Below are 22,640 nucleotides of genomic sequence, written 5' to 3' on the forward strand. Positions count from 1 at the left end.
AAGTTATTGATACTTTTTTGGAGGTGGATTGCTCAATAGGACATTGATTTTTTATTATTAAATAGTAAATTTCAAATTAAATGCTAATGTAGTTTCCCCTTACTTAGTATGGGGTAATTGTCTAGATAAAACATGGTAAGTCTCTTAAAACAAATAAATAGACTACCCTAAATGTCTATTATAAATAATTAAAAAATGAAATAATTCAAATTAAATCAAATAATTACTTGTTGAAAATTACTGAATTAAGTAAATAATAATAACAATCAATTATTTATAGAAATAATTAATAATAATAATAACCAAGTACTTAATTAAGTAAATAATAAAAAACGAAATAACAATAATCAATTATCGTTAATGTTTATTCAAAGCATGCCCCATAATAATTACCGAATACAGTAATTAAACCTTAAATAAGAATCAATGTTTATTAACAGTCATTAAAATTGTTAAGCCAAATCATTAATGGTTGTTCTTAAATGAAAAATATGAATTAACAAATCTATTATATAATAATTATAGTCGGTTGGAAAAAAATATTTTAAGTAAATATTTAAATAATTACGATTTTAGTTAATATCATTACTATATAACAAAAATTTTTAAATTAAATATTAAAATAAATTAATAATAATAAGAAGAAGAATGGTTAAATTAAAGTAATAAATGGTTCAAGTTGAATTTAATGACCCGTATACTTTTACGGATTTGACATACAAGTGTCAATTTATGTGAATCCGTAGACTGTATGACTGATTCAAGTCGTCATCCTCGAACCCACATTTTATTATTGCATTCCCCGGTCGGTTCTACCAAACCAGACCGACAGACCGTCTTTCTTGAAGTTGACGGATTCAAGCATGTCAAAAATGACTTGGAATGCAGTGAGAGTTAAGTGGGCGTTGGGAACTGCTGCAAACGCAAAGTGTGTGAACCAAGCTACGTGACCAATCACGAATGAACTGAACACGCCACACTCATAGCCTGGCTCAAATCAAACGCCAGTCTTTTGGTAGTTGGCTTGGCAGCAGATCAGATCGGCAGATCCCGTCTGGTTGACTGGTGCTACGCCTACGTCATTGCCATGAAATGAAAATACTTGTGTCTGTAGTTTGTACTAATGTTTGGAGGGACTCCACTGTTTTGATCGTGAAGTGAAACCGGCAGATCAAAATCAGTTCTTGGGATGCCCACTTCTTAATAAATGTTTACTTATTAGTCAAAGACTCGAACTTGTCCCTACACTACTTGACTTGTGTAGTTGTGTTATAGTACGTGTTATCTAATATATCCACCAGTGTCACGTGTTTATAGTCCACAGAGTAACAAATAATATTATACAATCAAATTCCCTTAATTAATAGGTATTTGGAATTGGAGTGGGAATTTTCCATTCCACTTCCATCTGTTTGTTTGGTTAAAATGGGATTTTGATTTCCATTCTTCATGGAATGGGAGTTTTGCCACCACAATTGCAGAAGGCATTTAGTCACACATTGAAAATATCTCCCGAGGTGAATGTCCCTATGTTCTCAGAGTATGTGTAGAATTTTTGCTTTTATGAAATCCATATCCAATAAATGTACTCTCCTATATTGGATTCAGTATTCTTAGCCACATACCAACTAAGGGATGGCTCAGGTGGTATGTTAGTCTGGTTCGCTTTCAATAAAGATAGGAATTCAAATCCTACTATTATCAAATTTAGAGAGAGGGACTAATGCCCTGTTTTCTTTCTGGTAAGTCATTTATCCGGGTAAATGTATTTATTTATCTAGGCCTTGTTTTCCAGTAAAGACTTATTCGGATAAGTACATTTACCCATGTTGTTTTATTTCCTGTATAAATAAGGCAATGACCATCTTACCCATAAAACTTCCATTATTAAAAGGGACTTTTTTGTCCCATCCAAGTGTTGACAACTTTCCCCTGGATGGGAAAGTTAATTTATCCACCTAGAAGATGGGTATTACTTATCCGGGTAAGTGATATCTAGAAAAATAAACTTTCACTAGTGCCCACATAAATCTGAAAAATGAACATGGATTTTTTCGCCAATGAGAATCAAAATTCCATACCAACTTTCCTCCTCTCGAAATCTAAAAAAAAAAAAAAAACGTCTCTAACTATACTACTACTGTACTACACAAACGGTCCTTATGGTGGATTTGGATGTATCACTAAATACCCAAAAAAAAGTATTATTAATCATTTAATCATGTTATAATTTCTTTTAATACCCTTTAGACCAAAAAAAAAAAACTTAAGGTAGAGACAGAAGTATTGCCGTATGAAACTTCCGAAAGAATTATGCAAGGAAGCGGGTGATCTAAATTCTAAAGTATGCATATAATCATAAATAGGAACTGCAGAATTTCTCATCTGACTGACTGAATGATATTTTATATATTATTATTGTCGGGGAAATACAACAACACGGAAGAAGAATAGCCCCGCTAAAACGTGAAAAATATATGGTTGATTGTAGGGTGAAGTGAGGACACATCCAAACACAACAGTTCAATCCCTACTTTCTGGTCTTGGGTCTTGGCCTTTGACTGACATCAATCTCATACTGATTCATAAAGTAGGCATGGGTTGGTTTATTTTTATGATGGGTCGGTTTTTGTCATCGAGAACAAGCAGTGGGCTTTGATCAGCTTGTTTTGGGCTTTTCATTATTGCATTGGGCTTATGCAGTGAAGTGTGCGTTGTCGCCCTTCAAATTGTCTAAGCTTGTGTAAGGTGGACAGGACTCGGGAGTCGGGAGCAGCCCAAACTCTCTCCATTTGTCCGATATTGTTGACCAGTTCTACAAATGTGGCTCCAAACTCATGCATCCCCGTTATACGCGCTGACGTGCAGATCCCTTATCAATGGTGGGAAACGTTTTTTTGTCCTCACGTCGAAAGATTATTGTTCTAACTTCACATTTGTAGATTGAAGAGTTCTTATTTGCCGGCCCCGACCTTACCTTGCATCCATCGCTGGCGTATCCATGTTTCATTATTCGCGCAACTCGTAAGTAAACAAAACTTCTGCACACACCTAACAAGTAATAATCATACGATGGTTGAAATTTATATGGGCTCCAGACTGATTCAGTTCGCAATCAATTTTATACGGGTTGGGTTTGCATTTTTTATCTTCGGGTTGGGTGTAGACCCAAAAGCTTAGAGTCCGATTGGTGTCTTTTTGCGTAATCTTTCTGATAAGTCGAGAAGACCGATTTTCGGTCTGTTTAACTCGTGGAAGATCTAGCCACTAAAAGACCGATTTGCATGTATACATGTGTATCAACTTTTAATACGGGTTGATTGACAAATCTGAATCCAGTTTAGGCCTATCCTGATTGCATCAAATTTTATTGCAGGCTGAGCTTGGATTGGGTAGTTCAAGTTTAACCTTATGCTTGGGTTGGGCTCATACTTTAGGCCTGGGTAGAGCTAAAAACTAGGCCAGCCCGCCCAACTTGCACCGCTGGGAACATCTCCCGATATATGTACATGGGAGATATTTCCTATGAGCAGTTGGTGCTCTAATTATTCTACATATGGGAACAAAACATTGGTATGTGCATTCTTTATAAGTTGCCTAGTCTACTTTGTTTATAACCCATTTAGACTTATTTCACTAGAGTTTTTAAAGGAGTGTGGCAGCAGTGTGCTTCTTAGATTCAGATACGATATAAAAAGACTGGGCCGTGTTTGGCAAGTCTTTCCGTGCGGGCTTTGGGCTGTTTAGAAGTTCGGAAGTCTGAATTTTGGGCTTTTCTTGTTTTAACAATAGAAAGATCTATTCAAAAAAGCTCCAGCCCATAAAAGATATCAGGAGCCCGAATTTGAGCTTTTTCAGGAAGCATCAAATGAAGTTTTTACAATCTTTTAGCACCATGTCTTCGAATGTGTGGTACGATGCACATGCTCGGGAGAAAACGGGTTATCTTTCTACAAAAACTATTTGAATGTGTAAGTGAGACCTACCAATTGGTATGCGGGGCCCACATTAATTATTATGTGAGACCCACCTTGCAAAATGTATGTGGGCCCCACATACATATCCACACATGGACCCACTTACATATCCACCAATGGCATGTGGGGCCCACCTTGTAAAATGTATGTGGGCCCTACATACATGTCCACACATGGGCCCAACATACATGTCCACCAATGGTATGTGGGGCCCACCTTGCAAAATATATATGGGCCCCACATACATGTCCACCAATTGTGTGTGGGGTCCACCTTAAAAAATATATGTGGGCCCCACATACATGTCCACACATGGACCCACATGCATGTCCACCAATGGCATGTGAGACCCACCTTGTTAAATGTATGTGCGCCCCACCTTGTGAAATGTATGTGTGCCCCACATACATGTCCACACATGGACCCTACATGCATGTCCACCAATGGTATGTGGGGCCCACCTTGCAAAATATGTGGGCCCCACATACATGTCCACACATGGACCCTACATACATGTCCACCAATTGTATGTGGGGTCCACCTTAAAAAAATGTATGTGGGCCCCACATGCATGTCCACCAATGGCATGTGAGGCCCACCTTGTGAAATGTATGTGTGCCTCACATACATGTCCACACATGGACCCTACATGCATGTTCACTAATGGTATGTGGGGCCCACCTTGCAAAATGTATGTGGGCCCCACTTGCATGTCCACATATGGGCCCTACATACATATCCACCAATTGTATGTGGACCCACTTTGAAAAATGTATGTGGGCCCCACATACTTGGTCACACATGAACCCACATGCATATCCACCAATGACATGTTAGGCCCACCTTGTAAAATGTACGTGGACCCCACATACATATCAACACATGGATCCCACATGCATGTCCACCAATGGTATGTTGGGCCCATCTTGTAAAATGTACATAAGCCCCACATACATGTCCACCAATGGTATGTGGGGCCCACCTTGCAAAATATGTGGGCCCCACATACATGTCCACACATGGACCCTACATACATGTCCACCAATTGTACGTGGGGTCCACCTTAAAAAAATGTATGTGGGCCCCACATGCATGTCCACCAATGGCATGTGAGGCCCACCTTGTGAAATGTATGTGTGCCTCACATACATGTCCACACATGGACCCTACATGCATGTTCACTAATGGTATGTGGGGCCCACCTTGCAAAATGTATGTGGGCCCCACTTGCATGTCCACATATGGGCCCTACATACATATCCACCAATTGTATGTGGACCCACTTTGAAAAATGTATGTGGGCCCCACATACATGGTCACACATGAACCCACATGCATATCCACCAATGACATGTTAGGCCCACCTTGTAAAATGTACGTGGACCCCACATACATATCAACACATGGATCCCACATGCATGTCCACCAATGGTATGTTGGGCCCATCTTGTAAAATGTACATAAGCCCCACATACATATCCACCAATGGTATGTGGATCCCACCTTAGAAAATGTATGTGGGTCCCACGTGTTAAATGAAAGATTTATTGGCACACACACAAGACATTCATATATACATAACACATTTTTTATCACATTACCAAACAGCCTTCTAGCTTTTATGGTTTTTTGTGAGATCTATGTAAAATATTTCAAGCAAACTCTTCGATCTTCCAATATTTATTTGCAAAAGCTCACATTGTCTTTTAAGCATAATAGATATTCTATAAAAGACTTGCCAAACACACACTAAATTTGGGTCTTTCTACAAGGGCATAGATGTGAGGTGGTCTATACTCCGAACTCTAAGGAATTGATTAGGTGGCTAAAACAGAGACAAAAAGAGAGAGGAGAGAAGGAAGTGGTCGGACCCCCAAAGGTGTAGCCTACATACCCTCTGGTGAGGGAGTAGGCAAATGTAGTTCACCAAAGCTGAAATTCTGATGAGAAGAGGGAGAATAGTGGATGGGTGCATGGGAAGATGGAAAATGATTGATATGAATGTGTGTATGTGAGAGAGAGAGAATGGGCTGACAACAAAGTGATGGGGCGAGAATGGTTCCAAGGCCCCTTGAAATGGATGGAAGCACTTATTTATAATTTTTGGATGCACATTCCAGAATTTTCTTAAGTTATGCTCTTCCCATTTTACCCTCTTATTCTAGAATGCTCCTTTCACACATGTTAATTTCCATTCTTGAATATGCTTAGCTAGATTTAGTTCTACAATGCTCATTTGCACATGTTTATTCTTATTGAAGAATGCTTTCTTGGTTCCTAGAATATTCATCCCTTAGCGTTTTGAAATATTCAACACTAAAATGGTTCATATCGATCTGGGTTGGGTCGGTCGAATTGTGTGCCACCCTCTTACACTTTCTGCACACATGTCTTCTAGCCTTATCAGCTTTTGGTTACTAAAACGGAAAAACCCTATTTTCAGTCTTCTAAAAGCTTGCGAAAGCGAAAAGACTACACAAAAAAATTGCCAAGCACCACCTAGATTATTCTTTTTGTTATTAACCAAGTTAAATTTTAGTACAAACATTTCTAACAATTACGTCATGGTTTGATGATGTTTTTATCCTTCCCGTTTTTTCTTATTAGTGATGCCAAACTGTATTTTCAAAATGTGAGCTGAAATCTTTCAATTAATATTTATTTAGTCTAGCCGTGATGTTTCTTATCAATGGGTGCATTTCAAAATTTAACAAATTTTAAAAGCCCATCCAATCCAATTTACCTACAAAGTTTGCATAGGTAGAATAAAGGAAAATATTATAACTTTTGGAGATTCAAAAGGGAATGGGCCACATGGCCTTGTGTCAACATTTTGTTTTTGTGTGAACTTCACCTATCCTAAGCTAATAAAAATGGTTGTTCAGCATGTATAATATATTTTTCCAATTATTATATCATTTTTTCTTGTGAATATTTTAAAAGTACCAAAATCCCCTTTCCAATTTGTGTTTGGTATTTTTCTTTCCCTTCTTCTTCCCCTTCTTGTTTCTCATGGGTGAGCAAATGCTTGCCCAAGTGGCCAATACCATGCTTGCTTACTACAATAGCTAGTCATTCCTACATTTTTGGAAAATGACCATTTTTCCCTTCCTTTCAACCTCCTCTATTTTGAATAGTTTCCAAATTGGGCTAGTCAATTTAGTTACTTTTTTTTTCCTACCCCCAGCAGTAGTACCGGTACTAAGGTGGGAACTCCGACAATTTTAGTAGCATCCATATCAATGCTACTGCTATCATGTTGCAACTGAATATCATTGGCATTGAACACAATAGGGAATTGGTTTTGGGAGAAGCCAATCATTTTTTTAATTCTAAAAAATAAAAATTAATTTAATTACATTCACCTGGATTATTGATTCAGAATCTCAACTTGATTTCAAAGGTCGAAGCCTCCACATCTCCCAAATTACTATCTTGAGATACTTGGGCAAGCCTTCTTCTTATTGAAACTTGGAAAAAGTTGAGACTTGAGAATTAAAGAGTAGAGAGAATATTAAGAGTATGAGAGAGTGTATGAGTGCCTGAGAGTATGAGAAAAGAATTGTTGAATTGGTGTGGTGAGAATGGTGGAAAATTGGGCTATTTATAGAAATTAAAAATAATTCAATTACCCAAAAATGCTCTAAAAACTAGTTGTTTTTTAGTTTGTGGGGGCATTTTCATCATTTTTCTCCTCCAAAGTCAAAATACATAAATACCCCTATATAGTTATTTATAGTTGTTGGGGGGAATTTTTATATAAAAAAAAGACCAAAAAACTAAAACTAGTTCCTCGGGCAAGCCATGTTCAGCCTATTGCGAGCTCACGGGTGACACGGTGCCAGCCTGTGGACATGAAACCCTTGGCCCACCACGTCCCACATGATTGTGATGTGCTTGGCAGTCTAGCACGGTCCGCATGTCATTGTGCCAAGCCGGTGGAAAATCGTGCCAGGCCGTGGGCGACACGACTCAATTTGCAGCTTTCTTTAGAATGTATAGGTAATAAAAATGGTTGTTCATCATATACAATATATTTTGATAACTCGTCTCATTTTTTTCTTGAGAATATTTAAAAGTACCAAAAAAAAACCCACACCCAATTTGTGCTTGTGATTCTTCTTCTTCTTCCTCCTCTTCATTTTTCTCATTGGAGAGCTAGCACGTCTGCCCAAGTGGAAAGTACCACCCTTGTGACTATAATTAAAGTCACTCCTACATTTACAACAAATGACTATTTTTCCCTTCCCCTCAACCTCTTCTATGCTAAATAATTTTTAGACAGGGATAATCAATTTAGTGCCCTTCTTTTTCTTTCCCATAGTAGTAGTAGGAGTGGGAACTCTGACAACATTAGTAGCATCCATATCGATGTTGACACTATCATACTGCAACCGAACATCGTCAATATTGAACATGTTAGGGAACTGATTCTGGGAGGAGGAGCTAGCCATTTTTTTAAATGCTAAACAAATAAAAATTAATTTAATTACAACTTACCTAGATTTCCAATTCGGAATCTCAACTTGATTTCAACGGTAGAAACCTCCAAGCCTCCCAAATTGCTAACTTGAAATACTTAAGAAATACTCATTCTTTTTGAAACTTAAATAAGCTTGAGAATTGGAGAGTAGAGAGAGTATGGTTGTATATAAGAGAGTATGAGAATTTGTGTAATGAGAATGGTGGAGGATAGGAGTATTTATAGGAATTAAAATAATTCAATTGCCCAAAATACCCTAAAACTAGCTATTTTTTAGTTGTTGGGAGGGGTATTTTGGTCATTATAAAACCATTTATTACTTTACCCAAATGCCCCCCAAACTAATTGTTATATAGCTATTAGGGGCATTTTTTTCAGTTTTTCTTCCCCCAAAGCCTAAATACATAAATATCCTTATATAGTTGTTTATAGTTGTTGGGGGTATTTTTGTAAAAAACCCCTCAAAAAGCAAAAGCTAGATGTTGGAGGGGGTCCCAACGGCTAGTTTACTAGATGGGAAGGTTTGGCACACGACTCTAGAATCCTTGAGGAAGTAAATGCTAGACTAGAAATATGATTTACTAGGTACAATGAAGATGCAAATAACAACTTTGAAAAAAATTATACTTCATTCCATAATATCTTTACCATCAATATTCAATGAAGGGAAGTATTGCCTTGTTGATTTTGGATTTGCCAATGCACCTAGATTTCTTACTCCTTACCTTGGAGAGCGGTATCACACAAGTGATTTTTAAGGACAGTGGCAGATTAAGATCACGTAAAGAATATTTCAATTACACACACTCTCTCTCTCTCTCAATGCATAATGTAGTCGAGCATTGTTTTGGTATCCTCAAAGGCAAATTCCCAATTTTGAAAAACATGTCATGTTATGACTTGAATTTTCAAGGTTCATAGTCATGGTATGTTTCATAACATACAATTTCATTAAAAAGGAGGCACACAGAAATGTGTACATTAACAAATAGGGGAGAGAGGACATGCCATCAGATGAAGATGATAATTGTGATGAAGCCAATGATATTGGTGGCGGTGATGGTGGTATAGTTGATCAACCGGTAAACATGGAGATGAATGTAATCAGAGACTAAATTGCCAATGTACAATGGAAAAGATACCAAAGGAGTCACTGATAGTTGGTTTCACCAAGTAACTAGTGAATTGAACTCATGTGTTTTTTCTTTTCATTTTCATAGATTACAACTTATTGGGATTTTATGTTCAATTGTTTATCATCCAAAATTACTTTGCAGAGAACGCATAGCAAAGGGGATATTTATACCAAATTGCTCATATGGAAAGGAAGAGAAGACATTGTGTAAGTACATAATGGTTACTAAGACCATCAGAATATAGAAGGTGTCAAACCAACACTAGACGGACACCTACGATGAATCCATAACTCTATCGCACGTTTGCGATGAGTTCATAACTCATCGTAAATCTACGATTAACTCATACCCAGGACAAGTCACAATAAACTTCGGCTAACGCAAATCTGCGATAAAGATTAGACATGCGCGAATCTACGATGATCTATAAGACACGCACAAATTTGCAATGAACCCCGAACACGCACGGATTTGCGATGAACCCTGAACATGCACGAAGTTGCAATGAACCCGACACCATTACAAAACTGCCACTATTGAAAAATTCATCTATAGAGGCAGCCATAACTGCCTCTAAAAGCTTAAAAAACGCATCTAAATGTTATATGAGGCGGCTAGGTAAGTGCCTTTAAAGGCCCTGTTGCTAAATGTTTTAGAGGGGCTTGGTTGAGCACTAGAGGCGGATTATAAATCCGTAATCCGCCTCTAAATTGGAATTTTAGAGGCACATACGACTGCCTCTATTATACTAACGCTAAAAGTCCTATATAGAGGCAATTAAAAGTGTCTCTAAAAGTTCAATTTAGGCCTTGTTTGGTTTTCGTTAAGTAACTTATCCAGGTAAATGCAATTACCTAGGTAACCCAGGTAAGTGTATTTACCCATGTTCTTTTATTTCTTATGTAAATAAGGCAATGACCATTTTAGCCATAAAAATCCCTTATTAAAGGGGCATTTTTGTCCCATTCAAGTGTTGGCAATTTCCCCCCCTAGGTGGAAAAGTTATTTACCCACCTAGGAGATGGGGTAAGTGATACCTAGGAAAATAAACTTTCCATGGTCCCCACATAAATCTGAAAAAAAAAAAAAAAACATGGGATTCTTGGTCAATGTGAACCAAAAACCCATTGACCAACTTTCCCCCCTCTCAAAATCCAACAAAAGAACACCCCCTTAGATGCACGTATGAACACCTCTAAATGATTTTGTGGCAATTTTATATGCCTCTAAAAATAATCTAAGAAAAGGAAAAATATGTATGCTTTAATATTTAGAGGCACTTTTTGGCTATCTCTAAATGCTTTAATATTTAGAGGCACTTTTAGCCGCCTCTAAAAAGGTTCATTTTTTTAAAGTGCAATATATTGTGAATATTGCTACATAAAAATTCTAATTCATACACATGTATGAAAATATATTCAATCAAAACATAAAACCTATATGAAAATATATATATAATCCAAAAAGATACACTTATCCATAAAATTCCAATTGACTTTCATCATCACTTTAAGAACAAAAAAAACACAACATTGAACCCTCATTATATTCATTCTTCCTTTTGAGTAGATGTCTTCTTTTTTTAACAACCTACAAATCAAATATAGAGTAGTCCATAAGAAATTCCTCTTAACATCTCAAAAAAAAATGCTCTTTGTAGTCTTCATCCAATCCTTTCTTCCTCTACAACTTGCAAAGAAAAGCAACAAAAAGAAAAAAAAAACAAAAAACAAAGTAAATAGGTATAATTTTTGTAAATTAATAGCTACTGTCTGCGTAATCACATATAGCAACAAAAAATGAAATAAAAATAATTATACGTAAATTTGTAATATTTACCAAATATTATGATACTTGGATTATGTTCCTACAACCTAAGGGAAAACCTCCTGGTGTCAAATCCCTGAAAGAAAAATTGGATTACCAAATATTATGATACTTGACCCTTGTTCTAACACAAATCCCTGAAAGAAAAATTGTTGGGTTGTAGCTGTCTAATTAGCACATGACCTTAACAAAGCTGTAAACCTATGACCTTTGGGCTGTACCTGACCTTTGGATTGGATCATTTCGATCCAAAATATTTATTAGATTGGATTGGACCTGGTCCATCCATAATTGGATTAGGTTACCGGGAGTGGTGTTCGAGGCTGGTTTCGACTGAAAAAAAATCAGTAGATAGGAGGGTTTAAGGAGGTGGGTTTGGGCTGGTTTTATGCTAATTTTCTATTGCAAATTGCAGCAGCAACACAGGTTACCGGAAGCGGGTTTTAGGCTGGCTTCTGCTAAGAAAAATTTAGCAGATAAGAGGGTCAATGGAGGTGGGTTCAGGGATGGTTTTGCGGCAGTGGCACGGGTTACCGGGAGCCAGATTGAGGTTGGTTTCTGCTAAGAGAAATTCAGCAGATAGACGAGTCAAGGAAGGTGTGTCTGGGGCTGTTTCACACTGATTTTCTGTTGCAAATTGCAGCGATGGCTCGGGTTTCCGAGAGCGGATTCAAATCCGAAAACTTGCTGCAAAAATACAACAGGTGGACGGGTTGAAGAAGGTATGCTCGGGGCTAGTTTCATACCAGTTTTTCTATTGCAAATTGCAGCAATGGTATGGGTCACGGCTTTCGTGACTGGTTTTCAGCTCTTAGATGGGTCGAGGATGATGGTTTCAGGGGTGGTTTTCTGTTGCAAAAATACAGTAGATGGAAGGGTTCAAAGGGTGAGGTTTTGGACCGAGTTTGAGTAGGTTTTCTGCTGCAAATTGCAGCAATGGTACGGAGGTGGGTTCGGGGCTGGTTTTGCACCAGTTTTCTACTACAAATTGCAGTAGTGGCACGGGTTACCTGGAGCCAGTTTGAGATTGGTTTCTGTTGAGAGAAATTCAGTAGATAGACAGGTTAAGGAAGGTGAGTCTGGGGCTGTTTCACACCGATTTTCTGTTGCAAATTGCAGTGACGGTGCGAGTTTCGGTGAGGGGATTCAAATCTGCAAACTTGCTGCAAAAATACAACAGGTGGACGGGTTGAAGAAGGTGCGCTCGGGGCTGGTTTCATGCCAGTTTTTCTAATGAAAATTGCAGCAATGGTATGGGTCATGGCTTTTGGGGCTGGTTTTCAGCTCTTAGATGGGTCGAGGATGATGGTTTCAGGGGTGGTTTTCTGTTGCAAAAATACAGTAGATGGAAGGGTTCAAAGGGTGAGGTTTTGGACCGAGTTTGAGGAGGTTTTCTGCTGCAAATTGCAGCAATAGTATGGAGGTGGGTTCGGGGCTGGTTTTGCACCAGTTTTCTGCTACAAATTGCAGCAGTGGCACGGGTTACCCGGAGCCAGTTTGAGGTTAGTTTCTACTGAGAGAAATTTAGCAGGTAGAGAGGTTAAGGAAGGTGGGTCTGGGGCTGTTTCACACCGATTTTCTGTTGCAAATTGTAGTGATGGTGCGGATTTCCGTGAGCAGATTCAAATCTGAAAACTTGCTGCAAAAATACAACAGGTAGATGGGTTGAAGAAGGTGGGCTCGAGGCTGGTTTCATGCCAGCTATTCAATTGTAAATTGCAGCAATGGTATGGGCCACGGCTTTCGGGGCTGGTTTTCAGCTCTTAGATGGGTCGAGGATGATGGTTTCAGGGGTGGTTTTCTACTGCAAAAATACAGTAGATGGAAGGGTTCAAAGGGTGAAGTTTTGGGCTGAGTTTGAGTAGGTTTTATGCTGCAAATTGCATCAATGGTATGGGTCAAGGTTGATAGTTTCGGGGTTGATTTCGTGCCAGTTTTCGGTGGTGGGTTGCAGTGGTTACAGGGAGTGGGTTCAGGGGTAAGGTCACCTGCAAAGAAAAAAGCACTCCAATGTATGCATTCATTCATCCATTCCACCCCTAATGTCCGAGAGTACCTCCCTCTCATCATCCATCCATTCCAAGACCACCATTCAACAAATCCATGACAAAGTCCAATGCACAATTTAAACTCTAAAGTTTGAAAATAAAAAATCCAAGTTCTTACCTTACCCAAAAATGAGAGAACAGATTCGAACAGCACTCCTTTTTTTTTCTCTTATGTTCCTTTCAAGCTATTCCCGCTCCTCTATCACATAACCTAGCTTCCTCTGACTACACGATAGAAAAAAGTGATAGTAAATATTTATATTTAAAGAAGAATATGGCCTTTAATTACACAAAATATCACAAATAGAAATGTGGCAAGTGGAGAAGACAAATTAAGAAGAAAAATGGTAAAACCATAAAGAAAAATCAAGTTTGGAGGTCATCCAAACAATGCATGGAATTTTCTTTTCTTTAAACCTTTCTCCCCTCCCTTATCTTGAATAACGAACCCATATTCTTAATTTCTGAAAGTGATTTTAGTGAATAAGTGAAGGTGATACTAGGGTTCTAGCATGTTTTAGTAATGTAAATTTAGTTTCTATTATTAAGTGCAAAATAATTATATTACAGTTCTTTTTAAACAAGTTTGTCATTTTGTTCTACAAAATCTCTTTCATGGTGAATTGTTAGAAAACTCAACTGTAATTTTTGGGCTATGGAAAATCTTCTTCTATTGAAACATCTATTTATTATTTGACTTGTTATCACTATTGCTCAGACAATGCAAATAGAACTAAGCCATGCTTTACTAATCTTAGCATAGGTTGTGTGGCACAAAATTTTTTATATTAGGTCTCATTCAATCTAGAAAAATAGAATCAACAACCCATAAAACATTCGAGAATTATCCTCCAAGTACGTCTTATTGATAAGTATACAACCCATAAAACATTCTATAGGCTTCACTTTCTTTTATCAATAAATTTCTTTTTTATTTATTACCAAAAAATACTCAGACACCTTATTGCTAAGTTCTTATTTTAACTTCAAAAGGATATTTCTTTCTTTAAGTTATAAAAGAATCAATATATAGAGAATTACAATTACAAGAAAATCACATCAACCATGGTAAAATTTAAAAACAAAAAATAATGATCATAGAAGTGAAGACCTAGCAATTTAAACAAATTTTAACATTACTACAAAAAGTGAATAGGAGTCAAACACTGTTGCAAATAAGAAGCCAAATTTTGTAATGGTACTTCTATTGAGCGGTCGAGCCACATCTAAAAAAAATAAAAATAAAACAATGCTGCAACACCAAAAAATAATTCAAGTTCTATAAAGTCCTGAAGGATAGATAACATCCTCAACCAGCTTACTCTGATACCAACATTTGTAGATAGGTATCATAGAAGACTAAAGCAATCTAAATCCTGAACTAGTTGATACCACAGAAACAGAACATGCAACAAAAAGATTAAAATAGTGCAACATCTAGCATTTATCAGGAATCAGTTATCCACACCAAAAGCCTACCCAATAAAAGGATTGTGCCAAGAAGCATGAAACTAACAGAGCGGCATATGAGGAGCCACATTTGAGGCAAGTGCTACCAATAGATGCATGCACCTGTAAGTATAATTCTATATTCAGTAGTGACAAACCCCTAGTTTGCAACAGGACCCCAAAAATGAGTTGTTTTGGGACCAACAGGACTATTCCAGAAAGCTCAGAAAGCCATTTAAAATTAATGCTAGTTAGGTACCTGTAAAATGATTTTAGTTACAACACCAGATGGTTAAAAGTAGAAGATAATTTATGTAAATAATACCTTCAAAGTTAGAAAGCTAAATGAGTTGTTTTGGGACCAACAAGATTGCTCCAGAAAGCTAAATGATAACTGATAAAAGCTAGAAACATGAAAATTATATAACCTCAACTTTATCATGATAATTTCAATTAAAACCAGATCACATAAGAAATGCAAAGGCAAACCAAACAAAGAAAACTTGAATATAACTGGAAAAGTTAATAGAATTTGCTAACTACTATGTTGTTTCTTATACTCAATAAATTAATAGATTATTGCAATGACAAGGAGAAAAGAAAATCTTAGCCAACCACAACTACAAATTCCCACCTATTCTGAAATCTGAATCAGCAGCGGGGAAGACAAGAAATGCTCAGCATTTCATTTGATAATTCTGTTATTTTTGAAATCTGAATCAGCATAGGGATGGTACTCCACATTCCTTTTTCCTCCAAAGCCCTAATTTTCAGCAACGTAATAGGTCTTTGACAGATTTCGGCATGACCCAGCAAATCCCCATAGCACTTAGAAAGTGATCTCACACCTAGGCAGCAACTAGCAAAATGGCACCAACTGACAAGATGAACTTTCTTCTCTTCCTCCTAACCTTTCCAAAGGAACTTCTTTTGCAGATTCTAAATTCTTTGCTACCTTAGTTGGGATAGGGAAGAGGGATAAGAACGACGTTATACAAATTATGTATGTTGCTGGCCTATTAAGGAAATGACTCTTCCTCCATGTAAAAAAAAAATAATTGTTAATTCTTTCAAATACATGCACCAAAATCAAAGGCTCCAAGTCCATTAAAGACTTGTGTTTAATCTAGAAGGATGTAATACAGATTTATGAAATTGCTTCACATTGTAAAGAGTTTATTATAAATACAATTAAATCAAACTATTTTAAAACAATTCACAAATTTAATCACTATTGTTATGTCCAAGTAAAACCAAAATATTTGTGCCATCACAAATAGATTGCAATGTTTAATAATACAAAAATGTTTACAATATTATAAGATTTTTTCTCAATTCTCATAATACCTGTTTGAGGAGGCTTTCCCATAGTAGCTTTTGGCTCTGCAGGGTGGGCCCCATACGAGTAGCATATAAGCAATGTTTGGTGAAAAGTCTAGAATGCCCAAATTTATTGTCCTTCTTTAGCAAAAAAAAAAACTTTTTTGTAAAGCTTATTTTAGTGGTTTTATCAAAGGAGATCAATGAAAAGCATCTCAACTAGAACTTTAACCCTCCTAAACAGACCCATAATATCAATTTTAAAGCACCCTACTGTAGATGTTACACTTTGTATAGAACTTTAGTTTCTCAATTGCAATTGGACATTTAATTCAAATACTTTCTGTTGATGGATTATACAGATGGTTGTATTAAGGGTGCCCATGCATTGCAATGGTTGTGCAAGAAAAGTTGAGAAACACATCTCCAAGATGAGAGGTATGTGACTGACCTAGCTCACTTTGGATGATTTCTCATCTGTTTCCCTGATTTAACAAACTGGTCTATAAGTGTAGCCTCCTATCAGGTGGACTTGGAGAACAAGAAGGTGGTTGTAACAGGGGATGCTCTTCCCTTTGAGGTGTTAGAGAGTGTCTCAAAGGTCAAGAATGCAGAGCTTTGGGAGTTCTCTTGATTGAAAGATCGTACCAAAAAGAAATTATATATTCAGTTAATATTGACTCACTTGGAAATTAATTTGGTGGGTTCCCATTCACTAGGCTTTAGATGGGCAAAGTATAGATAGAAAGGCAAACAAGGCTGTGAGGATTAATCAAGTTCAGTTGTTTGTAAACACAATGTCTCTCCTTCCATGTAAGCTTTGCACTGATTTGTGTGCTACCTGTGTGTTGTACAATTTAATGTCTAGTGCCCAATTTTGATGTATTCATTTTCACCATTTGGCAATGACAATAGTGAAGTTGGAATTGTAGCAATTTTCCAAACCAGAGCTATATTAGATCAATGGATGTTTGTATATTAATAGAATCAAAATTACAGAGGTTTGTTGAACTTTTTTTTGTGTATGAGGAAAGATAAATATCTCTCTCTCTAGTTTTAGTAGCCTTATGATGTGGGCACCGGCAGCAGCAGCAGTAATTTAGTGCAGCAACAACAGTAATTTAGTGTTCTCAGCAGCAGCAATTTAGTGTTCTCATCCTATCTTATCTATTCAGTATTCTTACCTCATCTACTTTCAGTAGCAGGGATTAGTAGGAGTCTTATCTATTCAGTGTTCTTATCTTATCAGTTCAGTAGTATGGATTAGTAGGGAGTCTTATCTTATCTTATTAGTTCAGTAGGATAGATTAAGGGAGTCTTATCTTATCTTATCTTATCAGTTCAGTAGGATAGATTAGTAGGGAGTCTTCCTAATTAGCAAGGAGTCTTCCTAAAAGTAGGACTCTTATCTCTTGTAATCTCCTATTTAAGGAGCTGAGAATATTGAATAAAGGCATCGAAAATTTCAGTCAAGAAACAGAGCAAGGAGAGTTAGGTGATTTCTTGGACAAATCACCATTAGGGTGCCAAGATAGGCTCATCAAGAGCAGGGAGGAACAAGGGAAAACAGGAGGTTTTCCCCGTGGACCGACCCGTGACGAGATCCTATTCTCGGGCCCATAACACCTTACCTCACCTATGATGAATGAATGCTTTACTTCCTTCCATCCTGCACATGGAGGGACATATCCCCTGTGAAACTCTTTAGTGTTCATGTCTTTTCTCACTACCTAAACCCACTTCCTAATTATCCAAGCCCCAACAACTTGATATTTCCATTTATGATCTCTCTTTTCTCCCTATACCTTTCTTGTCCAGATTCTGAACAAATAATTAACAAAATGAATGAAATAAGATCACATCATGTCATTCATTGAATATGTGTGTATGCAATCAGAACATTAAGGAAGTTGGGCATATCCTTTCCATTTGCAGTTGATAGGTACAACTCAACTGTAATTTTTGGGTTATGCTAGATTCACCGTAGAGACAACTGGATTGTATGATAAAAGAAGCAATGGGGCCATGGTCAAATAATGCCAATTATCTACGAGGAATTCCTGCAACTCTGTTTGATACAGAACCTTTGATGGAGATTCAGACAATCTAGCACATTCCAGTTAAGGTTACATACTAGAAAGTGCAATCTAGCATTATAATACTTGAAAAATAATGTATAACAACAAAGAAATCTGATATGTCTAGCATTCTCAGCCTAAAGATATACTAACATATATAAAAGACACTCCTCTGGTCAAGTGATACGTATCAGGCAAATCAGAATTTACAAAAATCATATATCTTCCCATAGCAAATTTCCTAAATGGGCCATGCAAAGGTTCTCTTACGGAAAGGCTATCAAGGGATAATGACTTAACCTCCAAGGATCCCCTTCCATATCCCTTAACCATTTAATGGTGTTTGCTAAATCTCCTACATCATAAAAGTGGCAATTAGGTGGGTTTTCATCAAATTTTACAAGAGGTTTTGATTGGTCAAAGTTTTTCTGGTATCATGTCTTTCCAGCACCAAGTAATAATATTTCTCTCCCAACTTGTAATTAGTATTCAGTAATTTTCCATGCACTCTTTATTGAAAAATTTGTCCCCAAATTTATGGTAAGTATTAAGTAATTTTCCAGTGTACCCCCTTTATTAAAAGGTCAAATTAAAATTTAGAAAAAATGACAAAGATATATGTGTGGTATTTTATAGCAAATTTTCTCTTCAAACATTTTTTAATTACCAATAAAATTAATAATGAAAATGTCAGAGTTAGAAACCATCTTTTGTAGATTAAAAAAAAAAAGAGTTAGAGCATATAGATAGAACCTAATTAATTTTTCTTTTATGCAGGAGCAAGGAGTACTTGGTAAATTAGGGGATATTTAATTTTCCTTCTAATTATTGGTACTGTGTCTTATTGGAGGTGTGGGGTTTTTATGATAGCTATTTAGAGTTTCTCACAAAAATAAGCAAGGTTTCAAATGTCTAATCTATTTTAATCAATAGACTAATTGCTTATTAATCTCCTTTGAATATTTTCACAGGCCATCCCAGAATGATGAATTGGTCAAGCTCTCTTCAAGAGCAACATGAGAAGTTCAATCTGATTGAAAATCACAAAACAACTACATCAAATCACCAATCAGTAAAAATGTGCTGTTTTTGCTGACATGGAAGTCATTTTTGGTTTAGAAAACAAAACCACTCACATTGTCCAACACCCCCTTAATGTATGCCTTAATATCCATGAGCTTGGCTAGAATTACTTGTGGAAAACAAATAGGTATTCCTCCTCGCATTGCCTACATTAATTTAAAGAACAAGAACCAAATTAGGAAACAAATTTTAGCAGCATACATAGCTTTTCATTCTCAAAATTTTAATTATTTTGGGCTTAATGACCACTCATTGGCATTTCCTACTCATATACATCCAGATAAATCGTAAATGTTAGTAAAGCCAGGTAATTAAGTGTTACGATTTAACATTCAATTAACAAGAACAATTTCCATGCTTCTGCAAAAGACACGTATGTATGTTCTGCATCGCTTAACATACCAGCCATGCAAATGCCTACTGATTAATTAATAAACAACCAATACTGTCTGACCTTCTTGGGATTGGGAACCCTAAAAATTGGATAATCCACTCACCCATTATGAAGGCTATTTATCTCCAACTATCAATCGGTGTGTTGATTTTGTAAGTAAACTCTAGGACTTGATAAATTCATTAATCCACCACAAAAAAGTAATAGCTGTAGAAACACAATAGAGCTGTTTAGAAGCTCTTATAAGAGAGATCTGACGACTTTGTTCAAATATGAAACAAACATTTAAGCAGAAAGATCTACCATGATATAAGGAGAATAAAAAAATAACCTTACTACTTGTGAGAAGGAGTCCTTCACCGCGATCATTCTTCCATGAAACAACCTGCCCTCCATGCAAGATAACCTGGATTTGCAAAGGAGAAACATTGAGAGAAAAATAAGAATCGGTGCATTTGCAGGGAAAAAAAGCATAGAAAAGGTAAGACATTTCTATAATCTAACGAATTGCCTATACAAAACATCTATTTGAGATTTGAATGGCAACTTAAAACTTTAAAAATGAAGTCCGGATTAAAAAATTAAATTCAACAATTAATGATGCCAAAAGTTCTAAGTCAATTTGGAAATTCAACCACCAAACATAGAATGCCAAAAGTTCAGACGCAAGCCTATGAGCTTTTAGGATAAATAGGATCTTGCTCCTAGTTATACTCTTGACTTAGAGCAATACCATGAGAATCTTAAAAACTGTACAAAAAAATACTCTAAGTTTGTGTGTAAAATAATAAAATAATACCCAAAAAAAAATCATCCAAAAGTATTCATCCTATCATCTATCACCATGTGAACTACCAATTGACCCCTTTTATTTGATTGGATTTAAAAAGGAGGCATTTGGGTTGGAGTCAAATGTGACCTATTTGGCGTTATATGTAGGTGTAGGGGGGTTATGCACTTAAGCTTGTTTGTTAGTCCGACCCTAAGGTGTACTAACGCTATCTCGGAACTTGGAAGGCATGCGAGGAAAATGAGGGTTTTTATTTTTATTTTTTGGTAACTAAATGGGGTAAAAAAGGAAAAAAATAAATCCAGCTAGAACGACTAAAGAAACAGATGCAAACAAAGAGATAAAACCATATTTTGGTAAGATGACATTTAGCGAAGTTGGGGGTCGAAATATATAAAAAAAAAAAAAAGAAAAAAACAACGATGAAGAATGAAACCGATCTGAGAAAGAGTCAAACCCTTCTTCACAAACTTGCAGATGTTCTCCTCAACATCCTGAGCGGAGATTTTCTTCAACCAAAAGAGGGTGGAATCCTCTTGTACGACAGAATCGATGAGGATATACCCTTACCGCAACTGTGCATACGATCCATGGTGACGACATTGGAGTTGTGGCCCCTATTTACCTTTCACTCTCTTTTGAGTCCAGTAGAAACCAAGATGTGAAGAGTAAATTGTTTGTTTGAGAGGAAATTTGATTGTTGCGCGTGATGGCTTTGGGCGCGAATCTTTAAAATAGTGGCTACTTTTGATCCCATCAAAAGGAAGGATAAAAATATATTACAAAGGCATTAAAATTTGCCTCTATAAAGACGAAATAATCTTGCCTTCTTTGGCATGACACGGAGGCAGTTTTTTAGGGCCGCGTCGGGCCAAGTGCCTCTAAACGTAGGAATTCTAGTAGTATGCAGAATTATAATAGATTGGGAATAAATATTAATTATGTGTGCGTTTTAAAATTATGTATGAAAATTTAATGAATGTATGTACGTTGATGATATTACCCACGCCAATAGGGTCATACGTGAGAGAATTTGAAAGGGATAGAATTCCCTAATAATGATCCCTTAATAGATAAACAAAAAAAAAATCTCTTTTCATAACAAAAAAGATTATATTTCCTAATAGGAAATAACTTCTTTGATAATCTTAACTTTCTCCTTATAAAAGGGGAAGAGCAATTCTTCCCCAAAGGGAGACAACACAATACAATTTTTACCTAGGGTTTCTCACAAAGAAGAAACCCCCTCCTCTCTTCTCTTCTCCTTTATTCCCCATAACCTCTCTCTTTCCCATTGCCTTCTCTAGACTTTCGAAGACTTAACTGTCTACCAACGAGAACACTATCCTACCTACACATTGCACATGGAAAAAATTGAAGCAAAATATAGGCATTGGATTTTACGTTGCCCAATGAAAGAAAATCATAAGGGTTCCTTCATTTAGGCATGCCAATACCTTGATGTACGCTAAATGCCATCACGACCTCACCTTAACCTGCCAACTTCTTCCAATGTTCAAGCACAACATAACAATAAATACTATACTCTTGTTGCATGTTGTGATTGCAACATAATTTGCTTTATTCTATTGGTTTGGCTTATGGTGACATTATTGATATTTAAACTTCTAATACGATTCAAGTTGGTGGTGTTAAATTAATAGACCATTTTTCATTGCATGTAGTTGACTTCAACATTGTTATGAACTCGTTGTGATGCGTGTTAGACCGATGATATATTTATTAAACTAGCATATGTCACATTGAATAGGTTCATTCCAAGATGGCAAATGTTAGGTTACACTATTTGAAATTTATTTATCGCATTTTTTAAGTGGTATTAGCACATGGATGTATTTCTACATCACTTTGCTAAGTGATTTGGGGCTTGTCTAACATCTGAAAGTGCAATAATTACATTAAGAGGTATATTGGTATTGGTGAACTTTTCTTTCCTCTAAACTCTGAATGCAAATAATGTTGTTCTAGATTCTGAATTCTTAAAATTATCAAATATCCATTTTGACCCCATGCATGAGAATAGTTGTTTGCCTT

The 22,640-nt window shown here is 36.6% G+C and overlaps 2 protein-coding genes across 51 annotated transcripts; one reads left to right on the forward strand and one right to left on the reverse strand.

Annotated features, from left to right (window-relative positions):
* Nucleotides 1-10,904: 10,904 nt before the first annotated feature.
* LOC148849217 (uncharacterized) lies at nucleotides 10,905-21,327 on the reverse strand. 50 transcript variants are annotated; one of them, XR_016100294.1, is made up of 8 exons: nucleotides 21,043-21,327; nucleotides 20,132-20,201; nucleotides 19,899-20,002; nucleotides 19,455-19,547; nucleotides 15,555-15,957; nucleotides 14,951-15,043; nucleotides 13,590-13,696; nucleotides 10,905-11,279 (listed from the first exon to the last, which is right to left on the reverse strand). XR_016100294.1 is itself a non-coding variant. In XM_088948271.1 (7 exons), the coding sequence occupies exons 2-6, from the start codon at nucleotides 20,189-20,191 to the stop codon at nucleotides 13,652-13,654; spliced, it is 405 nt and encodes a 134-aa protein (XP_088804397.1). In that variant the 5' UTR covers nucleotides 20,192-20,201; nucleotides 21,043-21,327; the 3' UTR covers nucleotides 10,905-11,279; nucleotides 13,590-13,651. The 50 variants fall into 50 exon arrangements, 21 of the variants coding, with proteins under 21 accessions (XP_088804397.1, XP_088804399.1, XP_088804403.1 ...); XR_016100287.1 differs by having other exon boundaries at nucleotides 20,127-20,201; XR_016100300.1 differs by lacking the exon at nucleotides 21,043-21,327 and adding an exon at nucleotides 20,715-20,943.
* LOC148849218 (protein SODIUM POTASSIUM ROOT DEFECTIVE 1-like) lies at nucleotides 16,603-16,874 on the forward strand. The gene is made up of 2 exons (XM_088949381.1): nucleotides 16,603-16,682; nucleotides 16,751-16,874. The coding sequence occupies exons 1-2, from the start codon at nucleotides 16,603-16,605 to the stop codon at nucleotides 16,872-16,874; spliced, it is 204 nt and encodes a 67-aa protein (XP_088805507.1).
* Nucleotides 21,328-22,640: the final 1,313 nt, after the last annotated feature.

This window comes from Nelumbo lutea, chromosome 6, assembly GCF_056320005.1.
Source record: "Nelumbo lutea isolate HS-2025 chromosome 6, American lotus-T2T, whole genome shotgun sequence".
In the NCBI taxonomy this organism is placed as follows: Eukaryota; Viridiplantae; Streptophyta; class Magnoliopsida; order Proteales; family Nelumbonaceae; genus Nelumbo; species Nelumbo lutea.

What these genes read in the sequence shown, in the direction of transcription:
- LOC148849217 (XM_088948264.1), bottom strand. Translation starts at nt 20,285, where the DNA reads ATGTCTTACCTTTTCTATGCTTTTTTTCCCTGCAAATGCACCGATTCT. An exon ending in TCCTTCTCACAAGTAGTAAG is followed by an intron (nt 19,548 to 20,126) that starts GTTATTTTTTTA and finishes AAATTAATGTAG; the next exon opens with GCAATGCGAGGAGGAATACC. An exon ending in TGGCACAATCCTTTTATTGG is followed by an intron (nt 13,697 to 14,950) that starts GTAGGCTTTTGG and finishes TCTATCGTGTAG; the next exon opens with TCAGAGGAAGCTAGGTTATG.
- LOC148849218 (XM_088949381.1), top strand. Translation starts at nt 16,603, where the DNA reads ATGGTTGTATTAAGGGTGCCCATGCATTGCAATGGTTGTGCAAGAAAA. An exon ending in ATCTCCAAGATGAGAGGTAT is followed by an intron (nt 16,683 to 16,750) that starts GTGACTGACCTA and finishes CTGGTCTATAAG; the next exon opens with TGTAGCCTCCTATCAGGTGG.